At 38.9% G+C, this 12,828-nt stretch overlaps 1 protein-coding gene across 1 annotated transcript in view; it reads left to right on the top strand.

Moving 5' to 3' along the window:
- FAM13C (family with sequence similarity 13 member C) overlaps positions 1-12,828 on the top strand; it is a 116,054-nt gene that overhangs the window by 81,625 nt on the left and 21,601 nt on the right. Inside the window, exon 7 of the mRNA XM_040485053.1 lies at positions 11,759-11,840. Within this exon, the coding sequence (XP_040340987.1) occupies positions 11,759-11,840 (82 nt within the window). The remainder of the gene's footprint in view (positions 1-11,758; positions 11,841-12,828) is intronic.

The following is a 12,828-nucleotide window of genomic DNA, read 5'->3' as shown; positions in this document are numbered from 1 at the left end:
GTTCTAGTTTCGAGAAGAATGCTGGTGCAATTTTGATTGGGATTGCACTGAATGTGTAGATAGCTTTGGGTAGTATTGACATTTTGACAATATTTATTCTTCCAATCCATGAGCACAGAATGTTTTTCCATTTCTTTATATCTTCTTCAGTTCCCTTCATAAGCTTTCTATAGTTTTCAGCATACACATCTTTTACATCTTTGGTTAGGTTTATTCCTAGGTATTTTATGCTTCTTGGTGCAATTGTGAATGGGATCAGTTTCTTTATTTGTCTTTCTGTTGCTTCATTGTTAGTGTATAAGAATGCAACTGATTCTGTACATTGGTTTTGTATCCTGCAACTTTGCTGAATTCATGGATCAGTTCTAGCAGACTTTTGGTGGAGTCTATTGGATTTTCCATGTATAATATCATGTCATCTGCAAAAAGCGAAAGCTTGACTTCATCTTTGCCAATTTGGATGCCTTTGATTTCCTTTTGTTTTCTGATTGCTGATGCTAGCACTTCCAACACTATGTTAAACAACAGCGGTGAGAGTGGGCATCCCTGTCGTGTTCCTGATCTCAGGGGGAAAGCTCTCAGTTTTTCCCCATTGAGGATGATATTAGCTGTGGGCTTTTCATAAATGGCTTTTATGATGTTTAAGTATGTTCCTTCTATCCGGACTTTCTCGAGGGTTTTTATTCAGAAAGGTTGCTGAATTTTGTCAAATGCCTTTTCTGCATCGATTGATAGGATCATATGGTTCTTCTCTTTTCTTTTATTAATGTGATGTATCACATTGATTGATTTGTGAATGTTGAACCAGCCCTGCATCCCAGGAATGAATCCCACTTGGTCATGGTGAATCATTCTTTTTATATGCTGTTGAATTCAATTTGCTAGTATCTTATTGAGAATTTTTACATCCATATTCATCGGGGATATTGGCCTGTAGTTCTCTTTTTTTACTGGGTCTCTGTCTGGTTTAGGAATCAAAGTAATACTGGCTTCATAGAATGAGTCTGGAAGTTTTCCTTCCCTTTCTATTTCTTGGAATAGCTTGAGAAGGATAGGTATTATCTCTGCTTTAAATGTCTGGTAGAATTCCCCAGGGAAGTAATCTGGATTCAATTTCTTCGCTGGTATGGGTCTGTTCAAAGTTTCTATTTCCTCCTGATTTAATTTTGGAAGTGTGTGGGTGCTTAGGAATTTGTCCATTTCTTCCAGGTTGTCCAGTTTGTTGGCATACAATTTTTTATAGTATTCCCTGATAATTGCTTGTGTCTCTGAGGGATTGGTTGTAATAATTCCATTTTCATTCATGATTTTATATATTTGGGTCATCTCCCTTTTATTTTTGAGAATCCTGGCTAGAGGTTTGTCAATTTTGTTTATTTTTTCAAAAAACCAACTCTTGGTTTCATTGATCTGCTATACAGTGTTTTTAGATTCTATATTGTTTATTTCTGCTCTGCTCTGCTCTTTATTATTTCTTTTCTTCTGCTGGTTTTGGGGTGTCTTTGCTGCTCTGCTTCTATTTCCTTTAGGTGTGCTGTTAGTTTTTGTATTTGGGATTTTTCTTGTTTCTTGAGATAGGCCTGGATTGCAATGTATTTTCCTCTCAGGACTGCCTTCACTGCATTCCAAAGCATTTGGATTGTTGTATTTTCATTTTCGTTTGTTTCCATATATTTGTTTATTTCTTCTCTAATTGGTTGACCCATTCATTCTTTAGTAGGGTGTTCTTTAACTTCCATGCTTTTGGAGGTTTTCCAGACTTTTTCCCGTGGTTGATTTCAAGCTTCATAGCATTGTGATCTGAAAGTATGCATGGTATGATCTCAATTCTTGTATACGTATAAAGGGCTGTTTTGTGACCCAGTATGTGATCTATCTTGGAGAATGTTCCATGTGCACTCCAGAAGAAAGTATATTGTGTTGCTTTGGGATGAAGAATTCTAAATATATCTGTCAAGTCCATCTGATCCAATATATCATCCAGGGACCTTGTTTCTTTATTGACAATGTGTCTAGATGATCTATCCATTTCTGTAAGTGGAGTGTTAAAGTCCCCTGCAATTACCACATTCTTGTCAATAAGGTTGTTTATGTTTGTGAGTAATTGTTTTATATATTTGGGGGCTCCTGTATTTGGCACATAGACATTTATAATTGTTAGTTCTTCTTGATGGATAGATCCTGTAATTATTATATAATGTCCTTCTTTATCTCTTGTTACAGCCTTTAATTTAAAGTCTAGTTTGTCTGATATAAGTATGGCTACTGCAGCTTTCTTTTGACCTCCAGTAGCATGATAAATAGTTCTCCATCCCCTCACTTTCAATCTGAAGGTGTCCTCAGGTCTAAAATGAGTCTCTTGTGGACAGCAAATAGATGGGTCTTGTTTTTTTATCCATTCTGATACCCTATGTCTTTTGGTTGGTGCATTTAGTCCAATTTACATTCAGTGTTATTATAGAAAGATATGGGTTTAGAGTCATTGTGATGCCTATAGGTTTCATGGTTGTAGTGATGTGTCTGGTACTTTGTCTCACAGGATCCCCCTTAGGATCTCTTGTAGGGCTGGTTTAGTGGTGACAAATTCCTTCAGTTTTTGTTTGTTTGGGAAGACCTTTATCTCTCCTTCTATTCTAAATGACAGACTTGCTGGATAAAGGATTCTCAGCTGCATATTTTTTCTGTTCATCACATTGAAGATCTCCTGCCATTCCTTTCTGCCCTGCCGAGTTTCAGTAGAGAGATCCGTCACAAGTCTTATAGGTCTCCCTTTATATGTTAGAGCATGTTTATCCCTCGATGTTTTCAGAATTTTCTCTTTATCCTTGTATTTTGCCAGTTTTACTATGATATATCATGCAGAAGATCGATTCAAATTACGTCTGAAGGGAGTTCTCTGTGCCTCTTGGATTTCAATGCCTTTTTCCTTCCCCAGATCAGGGAAGTTCTCAGCTATTATTTCTTCAAGTACACCTTCAACACCTTTCCCTCTCTCTTCCTCCTCTGGAATACCAATTACTCGTAGATTATTTCTCTTAGTGCATCACTTAGTTTTCTAATTTTCCCCTCATACTCCTGGGTTTTTTTATGTTTCTTTTTCTCAGCTTCTTCTTTTTCCATAATTTTATCTTCTAGTTCACCTATTCTCTCTTCTGCCTCTTCAATCCGAGCTGTGGTCGTCTCCATTTTACTTTGCAGCTCATTAATAGCATTTTTTAGCTCCTCCTGGCTGTTTCTTAGTCCCTTGATCTCTGTAGCAATAGATTCTCTGCTGTCCTTTATACTGTTTTCAAGCCCAGCAATTAATTTTATGACTATTATTCTAAATTCACTTTCTGTTTATATTGTTTAAATCGTTTTTGATCAGTTCGTTAGCTGTCGTTATTTGCTGGAGGTTTTTTGAGGGGAATTCTTCTGTTTGGTCATTTTGGATAGTCCCTGGAGTGGTGAGGAACTGCAGGGCACTTCCCCTGTGCTGTCTTGAATAACTTGTGTTGGTGGGCCGGGCTGCAGTCAGACCTGATGTCTGTCCCCAGCTCACCACTGGGGCCACAGTCAGACTGGTGTGTACCTTCTCTTTCCCTCTCCTAGGGGCGGGATTCATTGTGGGGTGGTGTGGCCCGTCTGGGCTACTTGCACACTGCCAGTCTTGTGGTGCTGGGGGTCTGGCGTATTAGCTGGGGTAGATCGGCAAAGTGCACAGGGCGGGAGGGGCAGGCTCAGCTGCTTATCCTTCGGTGATCAACTTTGGGGGGGGGCCTGAGGCACCGGGAGGGAGTCAGACCCACCACCAGGGGATGGATCCACAGAAGCATAGCGTTGGGTGTTTGCGAGGTGCAAGCAAGTTCCCTGACAGGAACTGGTTCCCTTTGGGATTTTGGCTGGGGGATGGGCGAGGGAGATGGCGCTGGTGAGCACCTTTGTTCCCCTCCAAGCTGCACTCTGTTGTCTGTGGCTCAACAACTCTCCCTCCCATTGTCCTCCAGCCCTCCCTTTCACGAGCAGATCTGTTAACTTATAACATTCCAGATGTTAAGTCCCACTTGCTGTCAGAACACACTCCATCCGCCCCCTCCGTTTTTGCAAGCCAGACTCGGGGCCTCTGCTTTGCCGGTGGACTGCCCCTCCATCCCGACTCCCTCCCTCCAGTCCGTGTAGCGCGCACCGCCTCTCCACCCTTCCTACCCTCTTCTGTGGACCGTATATGCTTGGCTCTGGAGAATCTGTTCTGCTAGTCTTCTGGTGATTTTCTGGGTTATTTAGACAGGTGTGGGTGGTATCTAAGTGATCCGCAGGACGTGGTGAGCCCAGCGTCCTCCTACACTGTCATTTTCCCCTATTAACTCTTCCTTAAAAGTTTGGTAGAATTCCTCTGGAAAGCCATCTGGCCCTGGACCCTTGTTTGTTGGGAGATTTTGATGACTAATTAAATTTCTTTACTGGTTATGGGTCTGTTCACATTTTCTGTTTCTTCATGTTTCAGTTTTGGTAATATATGTTTCTAGGAATTTGTCCATTTCTTCCAGATTGCCCTATTTGTTGACAAAATTTCTCATAATATTCTCTCATTATTTGTTTTCATGCAGTGGTGGTTGTGATCTCTCCTCTTTCATTCTTGATTTTATTTATTTTGGGTCCTTTTTTTTTCTTTTTGATCAATGTGACTAGGGGTTTTCAATTTTGTTAATTCTTTGAAAGAACCAGCTCCTGGTTTCATCGATCTGTTCTACTGCTTTATTATTATTATTATTATTATTATTATTATTATTATTATTATTTTAATTTTGATAGCACTGATTTATGCTCTAATCTTTATTATTTCCTGTCTTCTGCTGGATTTGGGCTTTATTTGCTGTTATTTTTCAAGTTCTTTAAGGTGTGTGGTTAGGTTGTGTACCTGAGACTTTTCTTTCTTCATTAGGAAGGCCTGGATTGCTATATACTTCCCTCTTATGACTGTCTTTCCTGTATCCCAGAGGTTTTGGGCTGTTGTGTATCATTTTCATTGGTTTCCATTTACTTCTTAATTTCCTCTTTAACTTCTTAGTTATCTCATTAATTCTTTAGTAGAATGTTCTTTCGTCTCCAAGTATTCATTGTCTTTCCAAATTTTTTCTTGTGGTTGATTTTGAGTTTCTTAGCATTGTGGTCTGAAAATATGCACAGTGTCATCTCAATCTGTTTGTACTTGTTGAAGGCTGATATGTGATCTATTCTGGAGAATGTTCTATGTGCAGTTGAGAAAAATGTGCATTCTGCTGCTTTAGAATGAAATGTTCTGAATATATCTGTTAACCATCCAGTCCAGTGTGTCAGTTAAAGCCATTGTTTCCTTGTTGATTTTATGTTTAGATGATCTGTCCATTGCTGTAAGTGGGGTGGTGAAATCCCCTAATATTATGGTATTATTATCAATGAGTTTCTTTATGTTTGTGATTAACTGATATATATTTGAGTACCTCCACATTGGGGCATAAAAGTTTACAATTGTTAGATCTTCTTTGTGGATAGACCCCTTAATTATGATATAATGCCCTATTCATCTCTTGTTACATCCTTTATTCTAAAATCTAGATTGTCTGATATAATTATGGCTACTCTGCCTTTCTTTTGGTGACCATTAGCATGGTAGATGTTTCTCCATCCCCTGACTTTCAATCTGAAGGTGTCTTTAGGTCTAAAGTGGGTCTCTTGTAAACAGCATATAGATGAAACTTGTTTTCTTATCCATTCTGTTACCCTACGTCTTTTGATTGGAGCATTTAGTCCATTAACATTTAGAGTAAGTACCGAAAGATATGAATATAGTGCCAATGTGTTGCCTATAGAGTTGGAGTTTCTGGTGGTGTTCTCTGGTCCTTTCTAGTCTTTGTTGCCTTTGGTCTTTTTTGTTTTGTTTCTTCTTTTCTCCACTCAGAGAGTCCCCCTTCAAATTTCTTGCAGGAATAGTTTTGTGGTCATGAACTCCTTTAGTTTTTGTTTGTCAGGAATCTCTTTATCTCTCCTTCTGTTTTGAACGACAGCCTTGCTGGATACAGAGTTCTTAGCTGCGTATTTTTCCAATCCCGCACGTTGAATATATCCTGCCACTTCTTTTTGGCCTACCAGGTTCCTGTGGATAGGTCTGCTGCAACCCTGCTCTGTCTTCCCTTATAGGTTAAGGACTTTTTTTCCCATTGCTGCTTTCATAATTCTTTCCTTGTTTGTGTATTTTGTGAATTTGACTATGATATGCCTTGTTGATGGTAAGTTTTTGTTGAATCTATTGGGAGTTCTCTGTGCTTCCTGGATTTTGACATCTATGTCTTTCCCCAGAGTAGGAAAATTTTCCAGAATAATTTGCTGACATAAACCTTCTACCCCTTTTTCTCTCTCTTCATCTTCTTGGACTCCTATGATTCAGATGTTATTCCTTTTTAATAAGTCACTGAGTTACCTAATTCTTGTACCATGCTCTTTTACCTTAGTTACTCTCTTTTTTTCTAATTCATTATTCTCCATAATTTGTCTTCTCTTATCACTGATTTGCTGCTCTCTTCATCCATCCTTGCCACTGTTGCATCCATTCAAGATTTCCTCTTGGTTATAGCATTTTAAGTTTCATACTGACTAGATTTTACTTCTTTTATCTATTCAGAAAGAGATTCTATGCTTTTTTCAACTCCAGCTAATATTCTTATTATTGTGACTCTAAATTCCAGTTCAGACATCTTGCTTATATCTGTGTTGATTAAGCCCCTGGCTGTCATTTCTTTGTGTTCTTTCTTTTGGGGTGAATTCCTTCATTTTGCCATTTTGGAGGAAGAAAAAGGATAACTTAAATAAAATAAAAAGTAAGAAATATTAAAAACAACACAGAAAATCAAATAAAAGAAGCTAGATCCTCTGTCTAGGTGAGTTTTGGTCTGGTTGTTGAAAGAAACTTGATAGAATAGAGAAAAAGGGAAAGAAAAGAAAAAGAAAGAAAAAGACAAAAAGTAAGAAAGTTTAAAAATTAAAAATATGTATACAATAAAATAGAACAAATGTAATGAAGAAAGTGAAATAGAATAAAATACTTAGAAAAAAATATAAAACATAATAAAAAGAATTTAAAAAAAATTTAAAGGAAACTATGGGCGCCTGGGTGGCTCAGTGGGTTAAGCATCCAACTTCAGCTCAGGTCATGATCTTGCAGTCTGTGAGTCTGAGCCCCAAGTTGGGCTCTGTGCTGACAGCTCAGAGCCTGGAGTCTGCTTCAGATTATGTGTCTCTTTTTCTCTCTGCCCCTCCCCAACTCACACTCTGTCTCTCTCTGTCTCTCAAAAATAAATAAATGTTAAAAATTTTTAAAAAATAAAATAAAAAGACAAAAATAAAATTTTCTCTTTCTGTATCCAAGAAAAATAAATGGAAGGAGAAAAAGAAAATAAAAGAAATAAAAAAAATAGATGAACCAGCAAACAGAGTGAAACTTGAATGAAGTTACATCCAGTTTCCCCTGGAACTCAAACAATGAAGCACTCTATAGTCTGTACACTAAGAAGATGGAGAAACTTGTGGTTCTCTAGGGCATGTGCTTGGAGGGCGGAGTTGGGCGGGGCTTGGTGTAATGGCTCTGTTCTCCACTAGGTGGCACTGCTTAGCTTACTAGGATGGATTGGTGTGGCATATGCGTGCATGTGCATGTAGGTGCACGTGCAGGAGAGGTGAAAATGGCATCACCCAGCTTCCTAGTTTCAGGCACAGGAACTTTGTGTTCTCACCTACCCAACAAGCAATCAAGGATCCCTCCTTTGTCTCAGTCTTCTTCTGTCCATTCCCCACTTCTACACTGTGTCTGTGTCCAGGCTGTCAGCCTGCCATACACCTGGAAATTCTTTTTTTTTTTTCTTTTTTTTAAATTTTTTTTTCAATGTTTATTTATTTTTGGGACAGAGAGACAGAGCATGAACGGGGGAGGGGCAGAGAGAGAGGAAGACACAGAATCGGAAACAGGCTCCAGGCTCTGAGCCATCAGCCCAGAGCCTGACGCGGGGCTTGAACTCACGGACCGCAAGATCGTGACCTGGCTGAAGTCGGACGCTTAACCGACTGAGCCACCCAGGCGCCCCACACCTGTAAATTCTTAAATCAGACTGATCTGGATTTAAATCTGGCACAGCTAGTTAGGAACTCTGTGACTTTGGACTTGTTATTTTATCTTTCTGAGTCTCTGTTTATCCATCTGTGCAGTAGAGTTAATATTAGTAGTGACTTCTTAAGTTTGTATTAGATGAGTGAATATTATACTGTAATATAATGCTTATTACAGTGTTTCACACAAGGGAAGTAAGTGGTCTTAGATATTATTACATTTTTAATCTATTTTAGTGATATTCGACCAGGCTATCCCCTGACAGTCCCTGCCTTGTCCAAAGAGAGAGAAACATTTGACACATTAATTCTTCACTAAATTTTTCAGCCTGCAGCCACAGGACTCTGGATTACTTCTTTCTATTGTAAGAGCCACCCAGCAGGCTGCCTATTTTAATAGAATTTCTCCTAGCACCTCCTGTTTTTGTCTAGAGAAGTTTTAGAGCTGGTGCAGGCACATGCTCACACAACACACTTAAACATCACAAATGCGGATGAATGCATTTGGGAGCAGTAGAGGAGGGCATCATGGTCACCACTGCTTCAGTGTGTACAAAAGTCTCTGATGTAATCAGAACCTTTGATGTCCCAGGGAATAGAGCTTCCCCTCGCCCTTTATGTCAAGGTGCCAGGCTGTGGTTAGAGGTTTGACATGTCATTGGGCTTTAATTGGTTGCTGTGTGTAAGGCTTTCCTTCCTGTCATGCGTACTATGGAATTAATAGCACCCACAGCTAATATTTTAGTCTGAGCTCTTGCTCAGCCTCCATGTTAGTCTGATGCCCTGGTACAACATGCATCTTTCCTTCTATGTTGAATGTGACCATTTTATATTCCTATCCAAACCCTGTTTATTTCTACAATTAATTTCACATTTAACTATCATTAGACTCATGGATTTAGAAAAGGCTATTTCAGCCAGATGTTCACTATTTGTGAAATTAGAGAATGTTAGAATTAGAAGGGATCAGCCAGTCTTATTTCTCATTTGACCTTTGAAGGAACAGGCTCAGAGAAGGGAAGTAACTTCCCCAGGATCACACAGCAAAGAATTGACCTAGCCAGGACAACTCAGGTCTTTTCATTCCTAATCAGATCTCTTTCCAAAGTGTCTTTTGAACTGTGTTTGATAGAGCACAGATTTGGTCCAGTGATACCCTCAGTCATGTGCCTTGGAGATCCCATTTTAGTTGCATTGAACAAAATATACACTGTAATTTCTGGGCTTATAGCCTCTTGGGGTCTATTAAACTGAATATTTCAATTTATAAGTTAGAAGGCTTGAAGATCCACAGCTTGTTAATGAAAACTTTCCATGCGATTTTAAAGCTGCCATCCTTGTGAGCTTGATTTAACATCTTTTGAAAGCTCCCCCAGGAGTAAAGAAATAAAAAAAATCATTTCAGAAAATGATTTCAGGCTTTAAAATATTTTGTCAGAAGAAAAAAATCAGCCTTAAATTTTTCCTACGTCCTATTTGCAGTAGTGAGAGCTCATTTCTTTAGTAGTCCTTGGTTCTAGGGTTTTAGGCTTTTGTTCTTAACATTACTTCAAAAGATGATTGGGGCCAGGGAGTGTATTAAATGGGTGATGGGCATTAAGGAGGGCGCTTTTTGGGGTGAGCACTGGGTGTCATATGTAAGAGATGAGTCACTGGGTTCTATTCCTGAAGTCAAGTCTACACTATATGTTAACTAACTCAAATTAACTAACTTGAAAGATGGTAACTATATAGAGCATATCCAGTGACAAAGACGTGTTCCAGGTGAATAAGATGTGTTTACAGATCAGAGGGTAGAATTCTGTGAGGATTTTGTGAAATTAAATGCAAAACATTGGGTGTCCATACAACCAGGCTCTTACCCAAAGCCAGCATACTAATCTGTGTATCAGGGAAGAGTTACAGTGCATCATCCTAGCACATCATGGGTAGCACCAGGCTAAGCTGTTCGGGAGGTGTGTCCTTGTGTCACTGTCCAAGGTACTGAAACCAGGCCTTCACTCACAGAAAGCATCTATACTATCCCATCTGAGCTCCTGTAGGAAAAAACCACTGTTGTTTTCCTTCAATCGTTTCCATCTTGACTCAGACATATGTGGTTTTTACATCACTCTAGAAGTGACAGAACTGTGCCTTGTGTTTCACTATTAATATATTTATTTTCTATGTACATTTGATATGTACATTTGATGACTATGTCAAAACAAGCACCGTTTTTTCCTTTGAACCTAGGAGAGACACATTTCTCTCCCGATGCCTTTCTCTCACCAGAAACTTGCTAACGTTGTACAGACTTAGTGGATGCTTTAAAAAAAATATATGGCACAGCCCCTAGACTTAGCCAATGTACATATTTACTTATCAATGTACATATTTCTAGCAATATTATAATTATGATCAAGTCATTGTAAACATTCCTATATAGTCTTGTATATATTCAATTTAAAGTAACCATTAATTTTCTTGAGTCTGAATTGAAGTTATCAGGTGGCTCTGATTTGTTTAAGAATTATCTCACTGATCTATGGGGATGGAGACTAAGTATGTCTATCTTTCTTTCCTAGTTTCTCTCCTGTAGAAAATCCACTTTCATACTCTGAGAAGAAACCCAGAAATCAAAGTGAATGATTTGTATTAACAGAGTCATGTCCTTCCAAAATCAAAAATAATTTTTATTGCCACATCCAACTTTGATTAGCTACTTGGCAAGAGATACATACCCCTACATGTATGTTTGTTGGTGAAAACATATCCAGAATTCCCATGAAAGTCTGATAGTAACACTATTACTATTGTCACCACCAGTAATAATAATAATAATAATAATAATATTTGTAATTATAGCTAACACACCTGTAGGGTATAGCATATTCCAGTAACTACTTTCACTGTTTTACATACATCAACTAATTTATCCCTCACAGCAACCCTATGAGGCAGATGTTGGTGTAATCCTCATTTGGCAGATGAAACTGAGGCTAAGTAATTTGACCAAGGTCAGACACATATAATTAAGTTTGACTTTAGTGCTAGCCTAGTAGGATATTGAGTGTATAAACAGTGAGATGATTAGAAATCTGGGTATCCCCCTGAAGTACTGATTTCCCAGACTACTGTCAGGTGTTAGACATCCTGGGGTCTCCTTTCTTGAGCTTGGTGGAAATGACTGATAGGAAATCTTCAAGGAAATCTTCGAGTTTGTTAGTATAAACCAGACAAGTTGTGGCCATAAACCTTGTTTGTGAGTACAGGCAAGGGAATAAGCACTGGTTTGTATCAGTGCAGTCATTTGCGCTGATATGAAGAATGGCCTAGCAACCACATGTGGGGTGTGAGTGGACCACATGGTGATTGATGGTCAGACTGTAGGGGACACTGGCATGGACAGGCTATATGAAAAGTGATGAGTGACCAGGCATGTTTAGGAACAATGCCCATGGAAAGGACAAAAGTGTGGAGGAGTTCAAGAATGTTTGCTTTGTTTTTCAGAACTAACTCTATCATCTGGAAGTTGTCATACATGAATTTCTCTCCCAGATTTATATGTTTCTGAACCATCTCTGTGTGAAAATTTTGATTTTCCTTTCTTACCTTTCTTTCCCTTCCTTCTTCCCTTCCACCCACACTTTCCCCTCCTTTGTAGCCTTCACATGGTGACAAGACTTCTAATCCTGAAGTCCTGAAATGGATGAATGATTTGGCTAAAGGTCGTAAACAACTTAAAGGTAAGTGCCAGCCAAGAGTCTCTTTTTCCATAAAGGAAGCAGTTAAAATAGATAATTTGCTCCAAGATATTTTTTATTCTTTTCCACCTGTGCCCTCTTTAACCTCATTTCTCACGTAGATTGGAGGCTCCATTTTGAAATAAATGGTCCTGGGTCCCTTTCATTATTTGGCCCCATCTAATAATTCTCCTTACAAAGAGATTGAAGAACTCCAGACTCCAAAGAGAAATGATTCACTTCAGTGCCAGGAACAATTCAACACGTGGAGTATTAACTTCCCCCTAGGTTACTGGGTTCTTGGATGTTAGAAAAAGGCCTGAACAATCATTTACTCCGTATACACCATTGTACATATGAAGACATTTATGTCCAGAGATAGAGACAATTTATGTAGCTGGGAGGTAGTGAGCTAGATATAAAACTCAGTGCTCTTACCTCCTAATCCAGTGTTCTTCTTTCTTCTTTCTCTGGAGATTATGATGATGATATGAGTGTTAATTAACTCTGAAATCCATTTAAAAGGACTATGGTATTTACCAATAAAAATTTATTTGCCTCCTCTGGGGCACCTGGGTGGCTGGCTCAGTTGGTTAAGCGTCTGACTTTGGCTCAGGTCATGATATCACATTTCATGAGTTTGAACCCCACATCCAGTTCTGTGCTGACAGTGCAGAGCCTGCTTGGGATTCTCTCTCTCTCTCTCTCTCTCTCTCTCTCTCTCTCTCTCTTTCTCTCTCTCTCTCAAAATAAAGAAACTTTAAAAAATTATAAAAAATTAATTTTCCTTCTCTTTCCACATTCTTTTTTTTATTTATATATGAAATTTATTGTCAAATTGGTTTCCATACAACACCCAGTGCTCATCCCAAAAGGTGCCCTCCTCAATACCCATCACCCACCCTCTCCTCCCTCCCACCCCCCATCAACCCTCAGTTTGCTCTCAGTTCTCAACAGTCTCTTATGCTTTGGCTCTCTCCCACTCTAACCT

Source organism: Herpailurus yagouaroundi, unplaced genomic scaffold, assembly GCF_014898765.1.
Source record: "Herpailurus yagouaroundi ecotype Mexico unplaced genomic scaffold, PumYag 163, whole genome shotgun sequence".
NCBI lineage: Eukaryota > Metazoa > Chordata > Mammalia > Carnivora > Felidae > Herpailurus > Herpailurus yagouaroundi.
The sequence above is the reverse complement of the archived record's forward strand: the minus strand, read 5'-3'. Positions and strand labels throughout refer to the sequence as shown.